The 25,547-nt window shown below is 41.6% G+C and overlaps 1 protein-coding gene across 1 annotated transcript in view; it reads right to left on the bottom strand.

Annotated features, from left to right (window-relative positions):
• The window catches only part of LOC106889812 (chromosome unknown open reading frame, human C10orf90), a 66,067-nt gene extending 58,025 nt beyond the window's left edge, over window positions 1-8,042 (bottom strand). The window contains exon 1 of the mRNA XM_014945227.1: window positions 7,808-8,042. Coding sequence (XP_014800713.1) covers window positions 7,808-7,973 — 166 coding nt within the window. The 5' untranslated portion in view covers window positions 7,974-8,042. The remainder of the gene's footprint in view (window positions 1-7,807) is intronic.
• Window positions 8,043-25,547: the final 17,505 nt, after the last annotated feature.

The following is a 25,547-nucleotide window of genomic DNA, read 5'->3' on the forward strand; positions in this document are numbered from 1 at the left end:
GGCCAGGCTCTCTTGGGCACTGGAGGATGCAGACACAAGGCTCACATTCATCTCCATTAGTATTTTTAGTCAAAGCTTAAAGAGCAGTAAAACAAACTAATCTGTAAGAGAAAATACATATTAGCATTTAGATTAACAGTTATTATCTCCATTTCCCATCACCAGACAACAGTGAAATATGTTTTAAGATATTTTTTTTCAAAGAAGGTAAGGGTTCCCTGACTTCAAAGGGCTGGGAAACACTGGCCTGTAGATCAACGGCACTGGCCCTGACATGCTGCATATCCTCAGTACATCTGGACTCTAGCTGGAATTAAAATTCATATTGCAGTAGCAATTAAAAGACAGAACTAGGTCATGAGCTGTTGTTCAAGGCACTATGCAAGCAAAGAAAGAACAAAAAAAAAAAAACCAAAACCCTGAAGCAAGCAGCATTTGCCCTAAAAATTTCAGCATTGAGAAATTCAGAACTATGAGATAACAATAAGAGGTTACAACAGGAAAATCAGAGTTGGGGTGTTTCAGCAACGCCATGCAATGTGTTCACGTTTTCACCAATGAATGGCTGTTACCACTGGGCAGTTCTCAGTTTGCATTAGGACAATTTAATGTCGAGGTGAGGACAGGGCATGACCGAGCTGGCCGTGCTCAGCACCCACCAAGCACCAAATGTCCTGGGGTGTGCGTGGCCCTGCACACTCAGGTTGGTGCTGCACGTGTGGTACGTCTCTTTACACCTACACGCAGCCTTGTTTGCAAGAGTCATTTCTGTGGCTGGAAGATTTTTATAAAAGAAACCATAGCAACCCTCCTAAATCTACTGGAGCAGCAGTGAACAATTTGCTAGGTCCATTCTGGTAGGCAGCTTTTTCTTTTCTCCCATTAAGTTCTGTATCTCCGTCCAACTATTTTATTCTGTATGGAAAGGATTGTATGAGAGATATGTCCAGAACGCACTCTATGGCATATCATACTCACTCTGACAATGCACATTGTATTATCCACATCCAATTCTAGATGTAGGAAATGAGAATGAAATCCCACAGCTTCTATTCCTTTTTTCAAAAGCGCGCTGAGAAATGTTGTGTTGTTACCTGCGGGTGAGCAGGGAATTTCATTGCAGAATTCTCTTCTGGCTTTGCAATGCTGCATAATATTATTAATGAAGGTGAGAACCCACTCTCAATTTAATGGGTCTCTCATTTTTATTCACTCAGTCACACGAGCAAAAAGATGGTTGAATGAAATTTAGCAAAGCGAAGACCAGCCACATCGTTGTTGATTAAACCTTGCTTTCAGTATAATTTAGATTTAAAAGCGATCTGTTAAAAAAATCTGACCACACAGGAAAAAAGTACCCTCCTTCTGCAAGACTTTGCAGGGCAACTTCACCTGTTATATTCTCATATTATTGGGGAAAAAAATTAAAAAATAATTTAATATACATTTCCAAAATAGGAAATCGGATCAATTTACACGTAGGATCGTCTGACAGCTGTGATTGTGTTTGTTTCATCTCCGTGGCTGAAATGCTGGATGTGAGGAGAGCTGTATCAGCACTGCACTGGTGACATGGAGAGGAGAATGGGCTCCTTTTCTGCATCCAAAACAGAGCAGTCGGTGATTTCTGAAGAAACAACAGGCAGAAGAGTTGCAGAAAGTAGCTGCCCATGTGTGGCCAAGGGCTCTGCCTTGCTCTCGCTTCCCACTGGGGATTTCCAAGCCAAGCCATCTCCCCAGACTGCCCAGTTGCTGTGTATTCAACCCCCAGACTTTATTTTACATGTAGGCAGCAATAAGGGACACTAGAAATCTGGATATATAGAAGTATAAAAATACATGCAATCAATTAAATTCAAATGGTTAGATTTGAAACACAATCCTAGAGGCGCTCCATGCCCCATGAAGGCTGCAGAGAGAGCGTTACCTTCTGCTCAGTCTGTTGATGTGAAACACTTCTTCTTTGCCATATTCCATGTTTATCCTGAGCTTTACTGCAGATACAAAGGAAATTGTATCTATATTCTCTTGACTTCATTCTTCACCTTCCAAAAGATGGCCAAAGGAACTGGAAATAACTAATTTCATCACTTTTTATTACATGTTTTGTTCTGCACCATTACATCCTCTGTCCTTTACTGCACTTAATCATCAGGAAAGGTTTATATAGAGGAGGCAAAGGCATATTTTTAGTTGTTTGTGACACAATCCTGTGCAGGACCCTAGTTATTAATGGTAACACACCATCAAGTCAGGGTACAACACTCAGCAAGGGGCTGTGTGTACTTTGCAGGGAGTTGAGGAAAGATTATGCAAGTTCAGAACAGACAGTGGTCATCTCCAGACAGTTTACACTGAATTTTCCCAGTTGCTGCTGGTGGACTGTCAGGTGCCAGACAGTGCCACAGGAGGGGGTCACCAGCATAATTCCACAGGGACATGAAAGCTCTTCAGAAAAGTATTGCCAGGAAACGTGAAAACAGCAAAAATGACAAAGTGGATGCTACAGAAAAACACTGCAGTGTTATTCAGAGTAATTCACTCAGATCGCTTGACTTTGACAGCGACAGAAAGGGTTTTTTAAGATTCACCCACAGCTGAAGAGAGTATCTTGCCAGTAATAGATTAACTCCTTTACCAACTGAGGAAACAATTAAAGACTTGGTTGAAAGATAACATATTTCTCTCTGGGGCCACTGATGCCTCAAACCATAGAAATACCAAACAGTTTCCAGAGTTGTTCATTACCATAACAGTTAGAGGGAGACTCCAGTGTCTAATAATATTCCTACTGTAGCTTCTCTGAACATAAGCGAATTATACTTCAAAAAAAAAAAAGTGTTTAACCTTTGAAAGCATACCATCATTTATCACTCATAACGCTGGAGATCAATTTGAAAGGCACCACTGTCAACTAACGAATTAAAATGAACACACTCTTCCAAGTAATTATTTAACTCATAGCACGATACACAAACACACACTACAGACAAGTCAGTCCTTGAAGGCTGTGAAATATAAAGTTTTCAATCAGTGTTTTTCACTCACCTACTATAGCAATTTCAGGCCTGGAGGAGACGCTTCATTTATCAATTGTGGCCACATGGCCAGGCTGTGGCACGGGTGTGCTTTACAGCTTAGACTTCTTCAAATGCAGGTTATAAAAACAGTTGCTTCTTGCCTGTTAGTAATTACTGTCAACCATTAGGTGACAGTTCAGTAGCTGTCATTTAAATATATTAAGGCTGACATTCAGCTTCAGAACTTCCCTTTCTGTAGCTCTGAATGATTTCATCATCTGCAGTTCAACCAGGAAAGAGCCTGGGTCTCTCTCCTCTTGCTCACAGCTCATTCTTCTGCTCAAGAAATCAAATCTGCCTTGGACATCACTAGGTGTCACTACTGGGTGCACACACACACACACACACACACACAGATCCTGCTGGGGAGCTCAGCTAATTCCTGAACTAATTACCCCACTGGGAGGAAGAAACGCACTCTCCCAAAGAACCATGAGATTCAAAACTTGAAGATGAATCTTTCATGCACGAGTTTTACAAGCCATGGGAGTATGACTGACGTGTTACACCATCACACAACCGTGATTAATGAATGTTGCACAGCACCGATGGAAATCTGAGGAAGGTTTGTGCCCGGGACCACACACGTAGGTTTGAGTGTGACTGCCCTCTGCTCACTCCTCCCTCTCTGCAGAGATACAGAGACAGAAATGTCATGTGAAACAGGAGCAGTGTTGTATGAAAGAAGAACACTCTTGAAACATGCCCTGGGGAGATAGCAGCTTGGGGTTGGGCTAGACCGCAAAGAGGGTGAGGACTGCTGCTCCTCCGGGGCTGGCTGCTCCCAGACACAGAAAGGGATTTAGAGCAAAAGAACACATGGAGAACAAGTGAAAAACCTTAATTTTAAGAATTTCACATGCATTGCAATTTCATCTGTGCTGCTGTCATATCAGCCCAGCTTTTCCCCTCAGAAGCCACTAGGCAGCTACTAATAAGCTTACTACTAATTAAGGTGGTTATGTTGGTTTAGTCTTTTGTCAAGGTTAAAGACCAAACCAAGTCATCCACAACATCATGTGGTTCCCTTCTGCTGCAGACTCTTTCCTGCTCACACACGTGGCTCTGCTGTCCTCAGGGTCCTCCACACAATGAACGGGGCAAGCGTCCCACCACAAGGACATAGTGGACCATGGGACGTGTCTCCTGCTCCAGGCTCTGCTCCATAGACAGCGACCACATCGTGCTGCGTGGCCGTGACCTGGGGGAACAGCACAGGAGGTGGCTGACGTTCAACCACCGCTTGGCTCTCCCAGGGCCACGCTCCCAGCCCCTGCTCAGTCCCCACACTGGCTTTTCCAGTCTGTCTGCTTTCTCTGCCACCTGCTCCCAGACAACTGCAAAACTACAGCCAAAAAAATCTCCTCTACCTGTACTTTGAAACTCGCCTTTTGTTTTGTGCCTTACTTGGCCTTAGAACTGGCGGTTGGTGTTTTAAATATCTTATCCCATCTTTTTTATCCCTTTGCCACGGAAGCCCAAAATAGGGAACCTCCCGACGCTTCCACATCAATGCAGCAAAATCCCTCAACCTTAGCGATGCCCACAGCCAGGCAGAACAGCCACAATGTGCTGCCTTTGTGTCACCAGCCCCAAAGAGCAGCAAAATACGTCTCACACAAAGGAGGGAGCGCTGCCAAACCACAAGGAACCTGCTCCTACCCCTGCTCACAGCATCACCCATAGCTTTGCTCACACAGAGCTTCTAACCTAGGGAAGTAGTGGAGACTACACATCCCCCCTGCCTTGGGTGGGAAACAAGGAGACACAGGCATCCTCAATGAAGGGAATCATGAGGATGACATATCAGTGATAAAAGAAACACCCCTTACTGTACATAGTTTGTATGCACAAAGGAAAAAAAAAGCAAACAGGCGACTCCAAATCACCACATGCATGGTTTTGGATTCAAAATGAGCTGAACGACTCTAGAGCACTTTATTAGGGCCAAATTTTAAAGACTTTTCAATACATTTGTATGAGCAGCCACCTCTAAAATTCTCAATAGGTAGTAAAAATTAGAATGGGCACCTGACTTCTGCCCATTGCCAGGAGATCCTTCAACAAAAATAGCTTCATGTGGATTTTTTTTTACATAAGTCAACAAAGGAGAATGGATGTAGAAAAAAGTACCCCCAAAACCGTGGTTATAAAGTTCAAGCTAAGGTGCAACCAACACTTGTGGGTTTCTCCAAGGATTAGGAATTAGAACAAGATGATATGATCTTTAAGGTCCCTTCCAACCCAAATCATTATATGATTCTATAATTGACCTCAAGGGCAGGGGACAGAAAGGGGCTTACCTGGAGAGACTTCATGCTCCTGCAAATAGAAAACACCAGAGTCTTTGCCACGTAATGAAGCTCACTAAAGAACAATCAGTTCATTCTCAAGATCTCAACGCAACCAACAAAAAGCCAATGGGTACTTCCTACCAACTTCACTTAAGCGTAAATTTTGTATGCCATCTGGAACCACCATCCCTTGTATTTTTACCTCATTTTTATTTTGATCCCTTCAGGGGGCACGCAAGAGAATATCTCCATGGAGGAGGCATCTTAACCCAGCAATGACTGCAGGGTAAGGTTCCTATCCACACCACCACTGCTGGCATCCAGCAGGAACACAAGCCCATGGTTTGCAGAGCACCAGCTCATGACTATTTATACCTCTCAACCCCCATTGTTCCAAAAGCTTTTAAGTAATTAGTTTCCCTCATTAACAGATGTGTTGCCTGGGGAAGGGCACACAGGTGGTTACAGGGCAGCACTGTGTGGTGGTGGGGTGGAAAGCTCAGAAGCACCAGGTGAGGCTGATGAGGAGGGTAACACAACCACAGCATTTCTACAAAACTCCCAAGGCAGAACTGCAGGTTTTATTTTAGCAGGATCAGAGACCACAGAACCAATAAAAACATTTCGACAAACGCATTAGTCCCAAGGCAGAACTGCAGGTTTTATTTCAGCAGGATCAGAGACCACAGAACCAATAAAAATATTCACAGGACGTTACCACAAACTCCAAGTATTTCAATGCAAAAGATGAATAATATTTATCAACATCACTTTTGTGGAGACCCAAATGTACCTGGTGAGACATCAGGTGTCGTAGTGATTTTTTGCTAAAGTTGCATGCTATCCTAAAAGCAGCAAAGTTTATACACCTCATGTACCACAAAGTAACCTACAGACACAGTCACCAGGGTGAGCAGTGCCATTCCACCACAAGCACGTCCCTCATAAAATATGTGGGGCTTGTACCTTCTTACTGACACGTCCACTCCATTATTCCATTTTTCTCTTTTATACTTTTAGAAGGAAAATAGACATTTGGTAAAGCCTAATTTATTATTATCACTAATGCATTCAAACACATCACTAAAAACTGTGTTGCTAAAATTACATTACAGAAAAACCAGGTAAAACAGACACTGTTATCTCCTTGAAAAATATGGGCCTTCTGCTACGGCACCTCTGATGCGAGTCTATTGAAACCAACAGGATTACTTACGTGAATAAGGATTACTCCCATGATTAAGGAGTGCAGGATTACATCCATTGTTTGCATATCTCCTGTTATTTACATATCCCTATTTTCACCTCTTGGTTTTTTGTTTTTTTTTTTTTATCTAAAACACAGAGCATTTAATTACTGTTAGCACTAGATACCATTATGCTGTACTTTTATCCTTTCGAAATTTGGCTGTCTCTCGGATGTCAAGGAAAATGCTTTTATGATCAAAACAAAGAAAATAAAGTAGAAGCAGCAGAATCTGGACTGTGTAATTAAAAACAAACAAATAAAAAGAGGAAGAGCTTGTTATCCACAATCAAAACTTATTCAGGATTCATTTCATATTCACGCTCCTACCCATGGCCTCCGCTCTTGGGAGCTGATTATTTATATCAGTTTTTTAACTGTGCCAGGTAGAGAGTTACCTGAGAGCTCTCAGGCAATGCTGATGGTATCACTACTGGAAAATAACAAAAATCAGGCAAACAATTGAAACAAATATTATAGGCAGGTATAATGATAAGGAATAATAAGGCAAAACCAAGCTTGTCACCTTATAAAGTAGTAAGTCTAGCCTTAGTCTGACACTGCCATATGTTTTACATACAAAATATATTTTCTCCCTATCCTTAGTAAAATTGGGTAAGTTACCGATGCTTTTAAACTGTTTTATGATACAACAGAATATTTAATGCATAGTAACAAAGTTCTGTAGGTCTCAATTCCTGTTCCCAGCCCAATCAGGAAGGCATTTAGCTGAATAAAAAACAACACAAGTTCCAAGTCACAACCGGGAACCAACATTTCTTATGAAAAAAACCCCACAAGTTCTTTCAGATTCTCCAGTTTGACACTGAATTACATTACTCTCAGTTTTGGTTGCAAGAAATCAGACTTGGATCATAAATATGTTTTGGCTTAGTGGTGTGCTATGGGGCTTTAAAAATTTAAATAATACAAGTTAATTTCAGAAGGCTTGATCATAACTTTAGTGTCAGTTTTGTGGATAATGTTTGCATGTTTTCTAGAGCTGAAAATAAATATTGCGTGCCTTTTTAGGGTTCTTTTGGTCACTTTAAAAGTGAGAGAAAGTAAGAGCAAAGAACACAGACTATTTTTAGAAGGACCGGTAAAACAGTGCACATTAAAGTTATTGTAAACTGAAAAGAGCTTACAGTGCATTCAGAAAACACCAAAAAGTTGCACAAACTTACCGAAGCCACCTGTTTTCCTCCAAGAGGGGTAGTTTATGGTCAAGTACAGCTGAGTTACGAAAGACTGTGTTTCCCGGGTCCATTTTGGGTGAGGTTTAACCTGAAAATCCACCCGGCTGTGTCGGGTACAGCAGAGACAGGGAGGTTTTCCCCCTCCCGAAGGCATTTCCCTGCTCTCCAGGGACGTTTGGTGGCCCCAGCCTGGCTGGGACAAGTGCCACTTGTTGCAATGGTGACAGGGAAAACCAGGATCTGCCCGTTCTCGGGCTGCGAGGGCATGAATAATTCATGCCTTCCACCTCCCCGCATTAGCATGCCGCTCAGGCAGCTCCAATGAAGCGATTCATTTTGTCCTTTGTCTTCGGGAAAAGCTGGCTGGATTAATGAGGGTTATCTGGGATGATAAAACCTGGGCCCGCTGATTTATTTGGTCTGATTGGTCAGACTCCGCGTCCCTAAACGCAGGTTTTTTTACGGCCAGAATATGAATTTCGGTTGTGCATCCTCAACCTTAGGCAGGCGTGGGTTGGTCGGCTACAGCAACAATATCTGGCTACAGCAACAATATCTAGCTACAGCACATGAATGTTTCATTTTCTGGACTTAAATATTGAAGCTGGGCTCTCTGTTTCTGAGTGCTTCTTGAGGGAAGTGCAGAGGAAATCTCCAAGTACGCTGCTCGCACGTGGTTCTGCGCATATTTCTGTAATGACCTCTTGGGCTGCTAAATAGCTAACACCTGGCTTCCAAAATGGTCCTGTTCTGAGCACAAGATAGGGAAAAAACCCTCGCAATAAACCCCAGCAAATTTATAATTTACTTTTTAAAAAAATCATCATACGTTGCAGTGCTATTTAAAACAAGGTTTTGAAGGTGCTATTTTTTTCAATGGGTTATTTTAATTTTCATTTAATGTTTTTTAAATAATCAACAGCATGATTATTTTCCTCAATGCTTACCATCTAGAAACTTACACTAACCAAAAATAATAACAATAATCATAACTCTGATTAATTGATCCCAAAACTTATCATCGAACACAATGAAGGATTTTTTTTAATCAATTGCCTACGTAGTTATATAACGCATTATTGGGATGTATACACACAGATTTTACCATCTTATCTGATACTGCTAAGAAGAGCACTGAAATACTGTATTAGTTTTGGTATCTGTACTCTAAATAGGACACTGGCAAATAAGAGAGCGTAGAAAATCGCTGCAGAAATTATTTGAACTCACTGAAGATAAAGGACTTAAAAACATGTGACTCAAGCTGGTTTGCTGTCAAAAAGGATATTAAGGGTTAACTTGACTCCAGTGTGCAAAGGGCTTTACAAGGACAAAATACCTGGGACAGAAGTACTTCCCAAGTACATATTTCTAATGGAGAAGGTGATTACCTGCTACAAAAATCTACTGAGTACATTAGTGACCTCTGCATTTCCTAGATACCCTTCCAGAAGATATGCTTTTGCCAGACAAACAGCAAAAGTTACTGGACTCAGGACAGCTCTAAAGACTTAAAATGTAGAGAACATAAGAACAAATTTCTCAAAATCCTGTTAGCGTTGCATTGTGTTCCTGAAGTTTATGGAAGTCTACGTTACAAATCTTCCTATCAGTTGCATATAGTGATTTTGGTAACCTTGAAAGCAAAAAAAACTTGCACTTATCTCAAGATTTCATCCAGAGAACCATTACATTATAATGCAAATTTGGCTGATGAAGGTTTCATGGCAAACTTTATAATGCTTGCTGCTGAGGTTTCTAGAACAACCCAGGTGGATGCACTTTTCCTCCCACCATTTTCTCATCATTCCAGTTATGACAAGAAAGAAAAACAACCTGCACACAAGGATATGAAGGAATTTCATTTTGCCCGAAAACTTACAAGTAAAGCTTATTTCCTCCTCTAATATTCTTACTCTAGACTGTTTTAGGCTGAAAAAACCATTACTTTATTCAGTGTTTGACGTAGATGGGATAGAATGATTTTTTAAGACAGATCACCAGCTTAAAACTGCATCAGGAACAGAAGGGTTTGTGATAATCTGCTAGATTTTGACACAAACTAGAATTTGCTGTTTCTTCCAGATTGCAGGTGCCATAGGGTTTCAAGGTGCTGATTACAGACATCACTGCTGAGGACAGCCCCTCCTATGGTGGACTTACAATGGCCAAAAAAACATGTTTTTACCTGAACTAACACTATTTCCTCACCTGAACTAAATGTTGAAAAGGTCCTTCAGGATACGTGCAACACTAAAGGAAAGGTTAGACAGAAAGGGAGAAGACAGACTGACAGATACTGGCCAACTCTGTCCTGGGAACCATTTCCCCGCAGGATGCACCGAGACTGAGTTTGCTCTTCATTCTGTATAATATATATATATATATATAAAATGATATCTCTGGCTGCAGCTGTGGAAGGGGAGTATGCAGGTCAATATCAGCAGAACAGCTTCAGCAATGAAGTTGGCATGTCCTGCAAGTTCTCTAGAAGTCTCCAGGTAGCTGGTGAACAGGAATGAGTGGAAGAGCTACAGAGAAGGAAGGGGAACAGCTGCCTATTGATGTTATGTGAGTTTCGCCTGAAAAATTGATTGACACAGTTGTAGCTCAGACTACCTATTCAGCTGTTGTCACGTATGCAAGTCAGTGACAAATTATGGTTGACTGTGCTTGAAAGCTACAGAACCGTTGAGTAGCATGAGCAGGAAGATGGGGTTCCTATCCATTGCCATCAAAATATCATCTTTTAGTGCTGTTGACAGTTTAATAGCTACTTCTGTACGGTGAAGAGCATTGTGAAGTACTGCCACTATATTATTAACCTAGGCTGGAACTTTCCTGCAAATGCAGAGCAAAAAACCACACAAATGGAGCTTCTGAAATAGTTTAAGATTAAAGGTGTGCTGTTCACAACATGAATAGTATCTCTCTAATTACATTTCAGAAGGACCCAACAACACTTTAACCCCCAATTACCTTATCATATATTTTTTCAGATCAAATTGATTCCATTCCATTTTAAAAATCCAGATGGTGGCATTCAGTTCAGATTCAAAATCAAGCTTTTTAATTCCATTTGTTTCCTCTAGGCAGCTGAGCTGGGATGTGGATACAGGGGAGCTATGCAGCCTCCCTGACCTGTGAGATACTGTGCGTAGGGCTCCAGTGGGGACTGTCAGAGCTACATCCCTCCAGTAAATCTCCACTGCTCATATTAATAAAAAAAAAAAGAAACCAAAAAAAGCCCTTGTGCAAAGCTGCATCCATGTATGTAATTACTTGAAACCATTCCTAGAATATACTAAGGTGCATCATACCTTTGAAATGGTTTGCAAGGCCCCAATCTGTCACAGTTCAAAGAAGATGTGTATAATATCTCACAGATTAGGCATATCCTATAGCTATGGAGTGACAGAGTGATCTTGTGACTATGGAACAGATTTGGGATTCAAGAGGTTGGAGTGTGACTGTCTATTGATACCTTTAAATTAGCTATCACTGTAGTATCTGGTTTCTGTCAAGGTATTGCAGAAAATCAGTGAGATGCATCTAGGAGGCTAGAGAATCAATTCTCTGCTCTGCCCATGGGCTGACCCTTCCCTGTTGGCTGTCTTTCAGCATGTCACCTCAGTTATTTAGCTTTTTTTTGTTGCCGTTCCTTGGCCCATTGGCAGGCCAGGAGTTCCCTGCTGAGAGGCCTGTCTACGGCTGCCACCTACCCAAGGTGGCCCCTGCCCGAGGTGACATCTACCCAAGGTGGCCAAGCTAGCTTTGGGATGAGACACAAAATGGTGGCTCTTCTGGCAGGTGACACCAGGAGGGGCAATGCTCCAGGATGACTGAGGACAACACCATTAACCAGCCCTGGAGCGCTGCGGTAACGGGGTGGCAGACTTGCCAAAGTCAGGGCTGTGCATTCTGCTTTTTATTCTCCATCTGTTTTTTTTTTTTTTTTTTTAAGTACCAGGAAAACAAAGCATTACAAAAATGTCAAGCTGTGAAAAGAAAAGTCAAAAGCCAGAAAATTCAGAGTTAATGCTGATTCTTTAACTCAAGTCATTAACTCGGAGGCACGCCTGAAGGCTGGGCAGAAGCCTCAGCTGAACTCTTGCTGGTTTGTGTAACTGGCTGAGGATTCACACATCTGAGGGGGCACAAATTCATATATAAATATAGGAGGGGAACAGGGAATGGTTGAGTTAAGAGGCTGGATGCCACTGGTATGGGGGGGAAAAAAAGGGGAGCAATCAAGAGACAGATTTCCTGAGAAATTAGGTAGGGGAAGGGAGGTGAGAGAAGAGATAAGCTCATCCTGAAGACTGGCAGAAAAAGAAAGATTAAGGACACTGACAAATGAGAAACCCAAGAGAGAAGACATGAGTTAAAAGGTGGCCAGGGAAAGAAAGAAGTTCAGACAGGAAAGATAGGGAATAATTGTGAAAAAAACTCAGAGAGTGAGAGGAGAGCGACTTGGATAGGGATCTGGTATCGATCCGGCACAAAGATGGGGACTGGAGTGAAAATGGAAGGAGGACAATGCTCTCTCAAAGGGGAAGAAATGTAATTAGGACTGTTAGAGTGAAGAAGAAAAATCAAGAAGGAAAAAAAGCTCACATTTGGCGGCAGTGGACAGAAGAGTCAGGGCATATTAGATTTGTCCCTCTTAGGTAGCCGGGCTGGAACACAATTCGAGTCTCCTTTCCTCTCTCTGCCCAGGATGCTTTGCATATTGAACCAGCTTGCTGAGTCCTATCTTTAATTTCTGCTTATTATTTCAAAAATTCAAATTGCACACAAGAAATAGCAACTAAAACAATCATTAAGGCTGCAAATGAAACACCCCAAAGTAAGAGATTGTCATAAAACTGAGGGAAGGATTTTGCAAACCCTGCGATACATGTATATATTGCTCTTCTGTTCAAGATCTTAGAGCATTTTGACTCTTTGAAAATACACACAGCTGGATACTTACATTTAATTAAATAGTTTTTAACAAAACGGCTACAGCAGCTTCAGCATAATTCGCAATTAAAAGCAATCAAACCCAAAATTCAAAACTGCTCTTATTCAAATATCTAGCATCAGTAATAGCCTATATAGTTTTCAATGAAACGGGAGTCATAAAACTACATTCCAGAGTTTACAGTTGCAATAAGTACAGATTTATAGGCAATAAGTATCTATGTGTACCTTCCTGTGCCTCTCATTTATTAGGCTAAAGCCGAGACATCCCAAAAATGTCTTTAATTAGTTTAAGCACTTAATTTAACAAAACAAGCAGTTTAAGAAAACACAAACTACTGTTCTCCAGCCACCATGTACATGAAACAACTATTATTTTTGGAAGATTAATAAAGTCACAGGTGATTTTATAACAACATAATTAAAACATAATTTAAACCTAAGAGCAAGGATGTTTTTTACATCCGGACTGAGTCAAGGGAAAGAAAAATTATCTGTTAATAAATACCATGCTTTTATATAATTCCTCTATGTTTGCAATATGTATGAAGACACTTTAGAAAGCAAGTTGCTTTGTTTATAAAGACATGCAATAAAAGTACTCGTGTAATTTTTCCCTTGAATAAACGAGAACATATTTTCTGTTCCATCATGTAATCCATGCATTAAAGACGAACAGTGCAATGATGAGAAAATAATTGAAGTTAGAAAGGCAGGAAAAAATACTTATAAGTGGACTGAGGGGATAGTTTGCTGGCTCACATTTCAGATGCGTTACATAAAGTGGCTAAATATTTGTATGGAGCGTAATTAACTTTTTTGTCCCCCTACAGTAGAACATGGCATTACAAAATACTGAGCACAATCAGCTACACTAAAATTGGTGGGAAACAAAGAGACCCAGCATTTTTCTCAATACAGGTCAGAGTCTTTTTGGCTGCAATCCAGTGCTGGATCTCTCGCAAGCCCCCTTCGTCACAGGCAGACTCAGGCAGTGGTTTTCCAGAGATGAACATGGGCTCAGAATTCCCATTAGTGGGACTAATTGACAGTAAACGAAGGAGGGAGCGGCAGTGCAATTTTGCAAAATCACCAAGAAAATGTGGGTAACAATGTCTCCCTGATAAACATTCATCCCACAACAGCAAGCCAAGCTGTGTATTATTTGTCCCTTGCAATTCTGTAGCAATTGTTCCCACAATGGTTTCTTCCCATCATTATTCACCAAGATACTTCTCTAAACTTCATTAGATATTGTTCTGTGAATATCATTATTCTACTAATATAAAAAGTAATTGGTAACTTCAAATACCTTTTGCATGGACTTTAAAATTCTGCAAACTGTGCTACAGGACATGATATTCACAAACACAAGAGAGAAACAAGAGGCTTTGTTTACAAGTGTCTCTAAAACTTGGAGTGAAACATCCCTTCCTTTTTGTTATTTAAAAATGATGCCACCTAAATTCTTTATTAGACTTCCTTGTTATTGCAGCAGAGGCTATTACGAAGGACAGTTTGGATTGCACCGTCTGGGCTGTGGTGATCAGCTGCCCAGAGCAACTCTTCTGTACCACAGATAGAGCCTACCACTTAATGATTCGCTTCATGGGCAATTTGTACAGAGAGGAAGCATTTGCTTTTCTGAGTCATTTTAGTTTCTCGCAATAAATATAATAATAAATCGGCGTGCCAAGTATCTAAACTGAGAAAGCATCTGTAATAGCCTCTGTTTCCTCAAATATTTATCTCCCAAACATTTTTAAAATTTAAACATAAAGCATTTAATTGCTAATAAATCATTTTATATTAACCAAGTTCAAGTAGTAAAATAGAAATAAGTTTGGTAACTGGCTGTCCTGTTCACGGGTCCTGAGTAGCAATACTGCCCTTGGATTATACCATCATCACGGCATCACCAACACAAGACCATTACTGTTTTAAAGAATCCTAAACACATTGAATGAAAATAAAGAGAGGGAGAAGAAGTTACAATCTCTTACATAGATGCAACCATTAAATATTGCCTTTGCTTCCCAGGAGCAGGATTATCCAAGTTTATGAAGAGACAAGTCCCAGCATTAGTTCAGATTCATCATTTGAAGTAAGTCAGATGGAGTTAGAGTCAAATTCTGTGCTTGTCCTGCACAACGTTCCTAAGGTCTTTCTTAGACAACAAATGAAAGCGTTTTGCTTTTTAACCGCACATTGCAAAGTGCTGGTATTGGTCTTGATTAACCTCTGTCTTGGACTATTAGAAATATCTCTCTGACCCTGACAAATCCCAAACCAGCTCTCTTACGGCCATCCTTCTTCACAGATAATTTTTCTGGCTCATTGCTTCAGCCAAATGACTCTTCTGTTCGCAGCCCTCCACTGCCCGCTCTTCCCTATTGCTGCAAACACAAACTGTTTGGGAGCTGTTGATCCCTGTCTCTGCTCTGACAGGGACACAGCCCTGGCTGCTCCCGTGTACCTCTCAGCTCTGCATTGCATTTCATGCCAGTCTTAATGGGCTCAAAGAATTCCCCTCTCAAAATCTAAAAGGAGACCTGATTTCCCTCTTTCCAACCCTCCCTTCAAGCTCACCTCCGCTGTGACTCCTGCAGAGAAAATCCACCAAACACCTCGATAACGGTCAAGGAACTAATGTCCCAGGACAGTGCTTGGGATCCTCACGATCAGCTTGTATTTCTCCATTTTTTTTGGTGAGAGCCACCTATATTTTCCCAGCTTTTACTTCAACAGTAAATTCTCTGGCAGCGTTACCACATTTCAGTTTCCATTAAGTGCCTGTCCCGATGAGCTGAGACGGCTGGCCAGCGCTGCAGTACAGATGGGACCCTGATTCTCCATTTGGCAGCCACACCAAAATAAATAGATCATTTCAGACCGGATCAATTCAATGCTTTCCCTTTCATATTTCCATGGGTCACAAGAGAGGTCAGCTGAAAAAGAGTGGTACATGTGAACCAGGAGAAAGCCTTTACAATATCTACAAAATATCTCAGTTGATGTTTAGAAAATTGTTTTCTCTGCCCAGTTCACAGGATCCCAAGATAATCCTCGTGGGAAGGAATTTGGGAGGGCTCAGGTCCAACCCTGTCCCCAGGAGGGCCAACTCCAGGCTCAGACCCAGCTGCTCGGGACTTTCCCCTGTGGATCTTGAAACCTCCGAAGATGGGGATGGTGCAGCCTCCCCAGGAACCCATCCCTCGGCTCCTCTGCCCTTGTTCATGGTAAATCCACACATCTAGCTGGTTTGCTCAGAAACATACTGATTCACAGCCTGAGAGGCTGCACTGATTTCTACCAGAAATCTACATTATGAAAAAAAAAGACAGAAGAGAAAATAAAAAATCCTGTTTGCCCACTACAACTTTGGAATTGCTTAGAAAATGGAATGACATTAGATCATAATTTTAGTATTACCTGTGTCCTTCAGTTCTTTCATTATAGAATTGTAGAATCATAGAATGGTTTGGGTTGGAAGGGTGATTAAAGACCATCTAGTCCCCTGCCATGGGCAGGGACACCTCCCACCAAACCACATTTCTCAAAGTCCTGTCCAACCTGGCCTTGAACCCCTCCAGGGATGGGGCAGCCACAGCTTCTCTGGGCAACCTGGGCCAGGCTCTCACCACCCTCACAGCAAAGAATTTCTTCCCCACATCTCATCTAAATCTCCCCTCTTTTAGTTTGAAACCCTTCCCCCTCATCCTATGGCTCCCCTCCCTGATCACGAGTCCCTCCCCATCTCTCCTGGAGCCCCTTTAGGGACTGGAAGGGGCTCTAAGGTCTCCCCAGACCCTTCTCTTCTCCAGGCTGAGCCCTCCCAACTCTCTCAGCTTGTCCTTACAGCAGACAACCTCCAGCCCTCACAACATCTCCAACAAGTCCATGTCCTTCTTATGTTGGTAGCCCCAACATATTTAAAACCAGAAATAATTAACTTTTTCAAATAAAATTATGACAAAGTACATGCTACCACAAAGCGTCAGAACAAGCCCAAGAACGTATCCTACACTCTCATCTACAGATCACCATTTCCTACTGCTGTACCTTTTCTTTGGGTCTATTTTAGTCAGAAGCTCTTCAAAGCCATCCTGGATGAAATCTTGGCTCCTCTGCAGCAGATGGAAAACCTCACATCAGCTACTACGAGGTACAAATCCCATATCGTCTTTGCTTTGCCATGTAAATTGCTAAGGCTCCCCAAGGTGTATAGGTTTTGATTACTTTGTCTTCTGCAGCAACTGGGTCTCATATAAAAGAAATTTACAGGCACAGTAACCTGCTCGACCTGAAACAATGAGCAACAAGAAGTAATTTCATTGTGTGGTGTATGGGGTTTCACATTTTCCCTTTGGCCGTAGTACCATCTCCAAATTCAAGTAAGTAAATTAATTCCCAGATACAAACTTACAAAGGGCTTTCGTCACTTCTCGGTGTCTTGTTGCCTGATTTTCTAGGAAATTCATGACCTTTGTAAATAATTCAAAAGGGAAGAGGCAAAACAGGAGGTGACAAAAGTTCATCTGACTGCAACTGTTGCTAGGAAGGGTATCATTTCTGAAGAGGTCATGGTAATGGCAGGTCTCTAGTAAATTAGAACTTAAGCAGGTCAATGAGGTTGATGCTACAATTATGCTCTGGGACTCGGGAAAACACAACAGTGATTAAGGATAATGCAAATGTTATTCCCATATCTAAGTTGTAGGTGACTGCATTTTAATTTTTTCTCATGATAAAAATAAAGCCCATGAAAATATCTTCTGCAGAAATTTAAGGCAGAGAGATCTGTTAGGTTAAGAAACTATGCATTGATTCCATCTTAAAATTTTGTGAACTTGAAAAAAAAAACCTAACACAATTAAAAGGTAGGCAAGGAAGAAATTCATATTTCACAGAAGATGCCCCACAAGCTGTGTGCACTGAGACCAATATGGAAAGACACTTTGGTCTAGAGGTCTGCCAGCTCATCCTCACAGATGTGTACATTTTTATTGTACATTTTCTTTAGGACAGAGTTCTTGCCAGATTGTCCCATGAAAGTCTGATGGAACTTTCAAGAGTGAAATTTATATTAGAGATAAATATATATATATTTCACTCACACTTTTAACATATAACTCATGAAAACTTCAGGTTAACTACATAATTTAATTACATACCAACAAAATGTCTTCCAAAAATATCTTGGAAAAAAGACAGCTGCAAACTTCTGTCTGTGGGATGCGAGCGTGCTGTATACACCCACGGAGAGCTGAAAAGCTAAAGGGTGATGGGGTCTGTGACACAGTGAACTTCTTCCACTGAATCATGAAGGTAAATATAAAGACGTTAAAAAAAAGAATTCCTTAAGTCTCTCTCTAAAACTTCATATCAATTTCTTATAAGAACTGTACACATTTTACCATTGTCTGCTCTTGTAGCAGTTATTTAATTAAGTGGTTCTCCTTAACGCACTGTTTCAGTTGCTGCTGGTATTGAGCAGGTCCTTCCAAAAGAAGCAATCATAAACTGCTAGATGGGTTTACTCAGCTGTGGCACCTCTAAGCTGATTTAAGCAGTCTGTCAAAATTGAGTGAAATTAATTAATTCACTGGAGAGGTTTGCCTTCTCCAAACTTAAGTAAAAAATGGTGCAAACTAGAGGTAATCAGATCCACATTTTTCCAGGCAAAGTCATCTAAATTATTTGAATAATGCTGAAACATGTGCTGTTTCTAACACAGAGGGGCAGATCTCTGAAGGCAGGACACCTCTCTACTGCAAAAATCCAGGAGGACAATCTTATTCTTATCACTCTGGAATAAATTTCCTCTTCGGTGGTGGTTTCTGCGTTTTGGGTGTTTGGCTACACCCCGCAGACTCCATTTAACAGCCCAAACCGTGGCAGGACAGTGAAGAGCATTTCAAGTGCAGAACAAAAGACAATAGTAGCTGGATTATGTCCATGTCCAATTGCCGAAGATGCTGAAGCGGACAATTGCCTTCTGGTTCTTACTTGGGTTTTTTCAGGTTTTAAGTGCTTCCCTGGTAGCTTGGTACACAATTATAGGTGGATTAGAGAAAGTGGTAATAGGGTATTTTTGGTCTAATCTTCTCTCAATTGTTAATATTAATTAAAGGACTTTTCCCCCTGCATCGCACAATAAACATGAACCACTTCTTAAAAAATAAGCATTTTAGCTTACTAGCTACTTAACGCTGCTTTTCTTCAGTAATTTCTTATTTTATTTTTATATAAATGAACCATGCCAAATACCAGGAGGCCTGTGAGAACAAGAGACAACCCCAGCAGAAACCCCAGCAGGAACTGGGCACACATTACAGCCAGGTGAGGATGACCTCATCGTTGACCTCATCGCATTCAGAACTGGCTGCAACACCTGTCTCCTCAAGTTGGTTTCCCCTTAATACAGAAACCAAAGCCTTAGACAAAAGGACAGAACAAAACCTACAAAATAACCAAGCCATTTCAGCCAGAAGCTGGGAAGAACGAAGACACAGAGTCATTGGTCGACCTGAACACCCAAGGAGGGTTTCAGTATCTCTGGTAAAGCACAGATTCCCCTAAAACGAGTTCCTAAAGTGGACTTGGCTGTGAGATACGAGCAGCTGGCCCTTCTCTTTGCAACCTTGCAGCATCTCACCACCATCACAAATCTTCCGCTTCTCCTGTTATTTTAAACACACCCTTGACTTGAATTACGGGCGTTTGCCGCAGAGTGGATGGCTCTGGTAGATGGTTTCATGGGCGAGTTTGCAACTTTTTACTGCAAAGCAAACACTGAGCTGACATTTATTACATACTCAGCCATGATTTGCAAGAGGGATTTTCCACCTTGCTTAGGGAAGATCCCACAATACGAGCCAGCTTTCGGGAGACGTTTCTTTTTGGCTACTCAGACTGATAGCACAGAAATTTGAAATAAATATTAAAGAAAGAGGCAGTAAAACCTCCCTACTATTATTAGAAGCACACCTGTAACGAGGTGCAATGATACCCAGCCCCGGTCAGGTATCAGATCAGAGAGATTATTCTTGCAGGTTGGATTAGCTCTGATTTAACTCACTAGTGGGAAAAAAAGCCATGGTATCTTCTAGAAAAATAACTCACACAGTAAGCTCCCTCAGTAATGTGGGTAGCAGAATTAATGGATGAAGAGCAGCAGCCTCCATGCAAACTGCCCCTGAGTGCCAAGCACACACAGGTGCAAAGATTTCTGAGACTGCTTTGGGGTGTTATGTGCACTGGTGAAAAAAAAAAAAAAAGAAAAAATAATAATGAAGAAACAGCAAGAAAAGGCAGCATAGAGGCATTACCCAGGGTCACAAAAGAGCTGTGGAGTTGCCTGGAGGTAAAGCTAAACAAACATCTCTGGTAATGAACATTGAGTAGAGGGGGATCGGGTCTGGTGAGTGAGGAAAAGGGCTCCGACAGCTCAAGCCCTGCTGCACGGAGGGAAACGGGAGCAAGAACGTGCCTTAGAAACAAAGAGGGGCTCATCAGAGGGACCACACACCACTCCATCATCACTTTCTCATCCTAATGGAAACAACCTGCAGGACATCAAATATTGGCTCAGTGCTCAGAAGAGAAGGGATAACAGGGTTATTATACAGAGCCATACCTTTAACTCATAGACTGCGTTTTCTGACATTGCTTCTCAGGCAATAATTTTTTTGGTTTTCAATGCCTTAGGTAGGGGAGGAGAAATGCTATTACAGATTAGAAAATAGCTGGGGTCGCCATATACATGAAAAAAGAAAGGGAAAATAAATGACAAATGCACAAGAGCCAACACAGGCTAAAATGGTAGAGCAGGAGTACCAAAGTATAGCTTATAGTAGTATAATTTATATTTATAAATTTATATCTATATTATATATCTAATCTACCTATACATACACAGAAATAAATTATATAAAGCGAGGAAAACAGCCTTGAAAAGATCTTTGCAAACAGTTTGAATTTTGGTTCCCAAATGGGGAAGAAACATAAGCTCTTCATAGCAAATCAGAACAAAACCACTCCATTTCTGTCCTCGATTCAGCTCCGGGCTACCTGCCCCGACTTCTGTTTTTCAGAGAAAAACCGTTAATCCAGAAAATTGCCCTGCCTTAGACATAAAATGCAATGAAAATCGTATGCTGAGCATCAAACCATGCTGACTCCTGGAGCACTGGATCTCACCCAGCGCAGTGCAGCAGCAGATCAAAATCTGAACTTCCTCAGCATCGCCTTACAGAGGTGGGATGCTATTACAGAAGTTGTGTCAGAGCTCCGATTTGCTTTTATCTAGTGCTGTATTTCAAGCTCCTTCTCCTGATAACAGTATCTCAAGGATTCTGACTATTAAAGTTATCTGGAAGTGATAATCATTTTCTCTACAGGGAGTACGTGATACACTTCCTCTCCTTCTCTTCTCTCTTACCACTTTCCTCTTTGTTGATACCTCTCCATCCATCTCTGCATTTTTATGCCAGCTCTACCTCCAATAACCTCTTTCTGTACTTCTTAATTTTTAAAGGCACCCATCTTTGTCCATTAATTTGCCTCCTTCTGCAGCGTGACCTCATTTCACTGTGGGGTTGCCATAAAATCATCTACTATTGCCTGTTTGCTGTCCCAACACCTGCTGTGCCTTCCCAGCCCACTGAACCTGCATTTTGCTTTGCTTCTCTAATTCTGTCCCTCCCCTGCTTTGCATGCTGACACTTTTTGCCTATTTTATTTACACATACACCTTTTCCACTCAGCACTCCCATCTTTATGATATCTCTGTCTCAGATTCACCACTTCAAACTTCACTTTAAATGTACACAGGAAGATTATGAATCTTTGCCCATTTGTGAATGTAAATAAGGAGGAGGATGCGTTGCCCAGTTTGTGTAGACAGAAGCTTTTTTAATCTAATATCACTAATACAAAGGAGTCAACTGTTGCAATTGCAGTAAAATGCAAAATTAAATGAGAACAACATGTCAGTTTTGAAGGACAGTTATGAGGAATCAAATTACCCAGAATCCCATGCTTTGTCATGTGACGGTGCTGCAGGGGTCAGCTGATCAGTCTCCAGGCCTGATACTGGACACAGCCTTGTTTCTGGTTGGCATCTCTCTGCTCCCACAGCACAGCGTGAAGCTACACTGGGCTGGCCAAAAGGCAAAATTATCCCCAGTACTCGAAGAAAACGAAATCTGACAAAACAGACATTAAAAAAAAAAACCAAAACCAAACCCAGTCCCTCACCCCCTGTCTCCCAATGCCTGTTATCACCCATTTCTCCCCTATGGACCAGGGAAAGCTGAAATCTGGCCTCAATCTGAGAGCGCTGGTGCAACATCTCCCCCGGAGCGCAGGGATGCTAAGAGAAGCCAGCAGCTGCCTGGGCTTCCCCTTCACCAAAAGGCCCTTGTTAAGTAAATTTCTCATGAATAAGCAAGGAATTAATCTTGCTGCAGGTCCCAAGCCTGCTGCTTCCAGGTGTGTGTCAGGCCCCAGTGAACGGCAGCTCAGCAGGAACCAGGGGAACACGCTCTTGCCATAAGACAGAGCCTGGAACAAAAGCCACCAGATAACTATGTGTCTCGAATGTAATTTCAAAGCTAAGGCAAGCTGTGTGTTTTCAGCCTTGATTTATCTGCAGGCCACTCTAAATTAATTAGACCAGGAAGCCCTTGCTTCACCTTTCCACCGGCTGCAGGACAGAGATGCCCGGTGTTGCAGCCACTTGCAGTTTCCTCCCACTTGGTGACAGCCAGCATCTGTCCTCCTGACCCGGGCAGGACCTCGGGGGCAAATTCTGCACCTCTCCAGAAAATCCTCTCAATTGCAGCTCTTGAGTTAGTGTAGTTGCTGTCTGGACCAAAGCCTCCAGCCACCCCACTCGGCTTCTGTCCTCCTTACACCTGGTTTCTTCTCTCCTCCTTACACCTCTTGAGTGGCAGCCAAATGGCTTAAAACTTCCTAGGGTCCTTCCCAGACAAAAATCCTCTCTTGATTCTCCTGGTTCACATCTGAAATTCTTCTGCTCTTGTGGAGAAGGAGGCTGTCTGCAACGGACAGCAGTAGCCTAGGGGCAAGATGCCTTCTCCTAGGCAAGGAAACCTACAGCAAATCTTGTGAACTTACCAACTCTAACTTCCTTGGAAGAGTTCTTAGGACTAGAGGATGAAGAAAAACCCAAACAAGGTGAGAGAAGATCAGGAGATTGCGTGTCACTCCAAACAGCCTTGAGCACGTTGTCTTGATGGTGCACCAGTACAGAAGCCCTGAAGAAGCCTCCTTTCTCCCCCCAGCTCTCTTCATAGGGCAGCTGCCAGTAAAACCTCATAAGCTATAGCTCAATCTTCCACATCATAGAGCATGGAAGCCCTAATATCCTATATAGCCAAAGGGACAAACCTCTAAGCAGAGGAGCAAAAGCCCCAATCCCACCACAAACAGCATTTCTGTGTTTTACCAAGCTGCTATCCCAGCCCTTTAATTACACCTCTTCATTAAGTACAACAACCAGCAGCTGTTCTGTGAAGCCTTTTTTTTTGGTTTTTTTTTGGAAGACATTATTTCTCATTGGTTAAACACTCAGTGGATAGAAGGAAAGAGAAATTTAAAAAAAAAAAAAAAAAAAAAAGAAAAAAAAAGAGAAGAAAGCGGGAAGAGACAGCGACAGGGCAGGGAGAGAGGGCACGGCCGGCGCTCACCACTGCCGCACGCCATGGGGGCAGAGGCTGAGGGGCCACGGGGAAAAAAAAAAAAAAAAAAAGAAGAGAGAGAAAGAGAAGACAGAGCTAAAGTTCAAATGAGCTCAGGCCTCACATGCCTGATAACATGTCTGCACTCTGGGTTATTCCTGAATGTCAAAATAAAGACTCTGAGTCTGAGCTTAATAATTTCCCTGGAGCGCCATTGTCCTGCAGAGAGGGTTTGCCTTTCAGTTCTCGGCTGCTGCCAAGGGAGAGGTGAGGGAAGTGAACCACTTTATTTATTGAGTTGGTTGTTGTAACAATTTAAACTAAGCTCAGCATCACTGGCTGCTCCTTTCAGGTCAGTTCCTGGAATTAGTAGGTTTTCCTTTCGATCTGCATAACGGAGTCTCCCTGCTTTTATAACCCAGGTTTGTCCCGGCTTCAAATATACGTCTTCAAACCTGAGGAAGGATTACTCCATCTTTGATATCACAATTAAAATGGATCAGGAAGGGGAAGTAACGATTGATCCTTCAGCCGTTGTGCTGATCTGCTGAAAGTGCTGACTTATGCCCACGAGCAAAAACAGTGAATCACAGGGATCAATAAACAGAGCTGGAGTGGTGCAACTGCTGCGGGCTGTGCGGTTAGACTTGTACTGCCGATTACAGAAACTGGGTTGGCTTTACAACTGCTTCAACAAATGCCCTATTACCCTGCTTTTTCCTATGCAAAAAAAAAACCCCACACCTCAAACCCTTAAATATCGTCCAAATTACCAAAATGCTATACTTGTGTGCTGCTTTCTGCCTTCCCAGAGCAAAAAATACCACTGCTGTTTGGTAAATGCTTATCCTCGTTTCCATTTTAAACTAACAGGTATTAAGATAGCTGTTCTTAAATCTAGGAAACTGGATGTGCTGCGTAGAGAAGGCTTATAAATGAAGAAATAATTCAACTTTTTGCTTTCTGATGCTGCAGGCAGGCAATTAAATGTGATTGAACTTCATAGTTTAGTAGTTTGGAAATACTTAATATAAATGATCACAACTGCAAAATACTTGATGAATTATAAAAGAGGCCAAGGGACAGATGGTTATAGATTTTATGCCTCTAATATCACTTAAAAAATGCCTACAGGAGAAGATATTGTGCTCCTCTTAGCTGTGACCTAACTGAAAGGGATCTTTAAAGGTTAAAGGCAGGTAGAGGAGGCTTTGCGTTACGTGCTGGGTATGTCATACTTTGGAGAGTGAAAAAGTCCTCAGAAGTCTTTAATCCACATTTTTCCCGACTGTAAAATCACAGCAATAGACAATGAAGTTAGTCATTGTAATGTATGTTGACTGCAAGGCAAAACAGAGAGAGACAAACTATCTTCTTCTCTCCGAGATCAGTTCTGCAAGTCAATATTTACATCCCTTTGCAAGAGTCAATACCAAATATTTGGGATTAGTTTTTCAGTGGTAAATATCAATACCTAATGTTTGGTTAAAACATCCCAACATCCCAAATATTTCATAAAACCCCATTCTACTGCCTGCAGGTCAGAATACAGATAGTTAATGTTTTAAAAATCATCTTTAATTTTTCATGTATTATTTTGAGATGAAAAAAGAAGCAACTTACTGCTATTTTTTTTCTGATTGAAACTGGTGCTTCATTTACTCCAAATTTGCAACCTATTCCAGCTTTTTCAAAACTGGTTTATTTTTTTAAAATCAGATATTAACCCAATAAATTATTTCAGCTCTTCCACTGTGTAGGAATTTTATCTGTTTGCTTTAGGAAACAAGGAAAACAGAATATGAAATCAGGGTCCACCAAACCACAGAGGAGAATCCATTCATCTGATAATCCTCTCTTTCTTTGTTTTTTTCATAGTTTTTTTTTCATCTTGTTAATAAATTTCATTTGTTTACCCAAAAATATTGTCGTGAAAGAGTTCACTCCCAAAACATCAGGGTACTGTTGGATATTGTATCCTATAAACTTCCACTACATGGAGCTCACGGTAATGGGTTCTGTTGATTTTTCCCATAGCAGAAGATTATGTGGTTTTA

Source organism: Calidris pugnax, unplaced genomic scaffold (assembly GCF_001431845.1).
Source record: "Calidris pugnax isolate Ruff unplaced genomic scaffold, ASM143184v1 scaffold89, whole genome shotgun sequence".
Classification (NCBI taxonomy): Eukaryota; Metazoa; Chordata; class Aves; order Charadriiformes; family Scolopacidae; genus Calidris; species Calidris pugnax.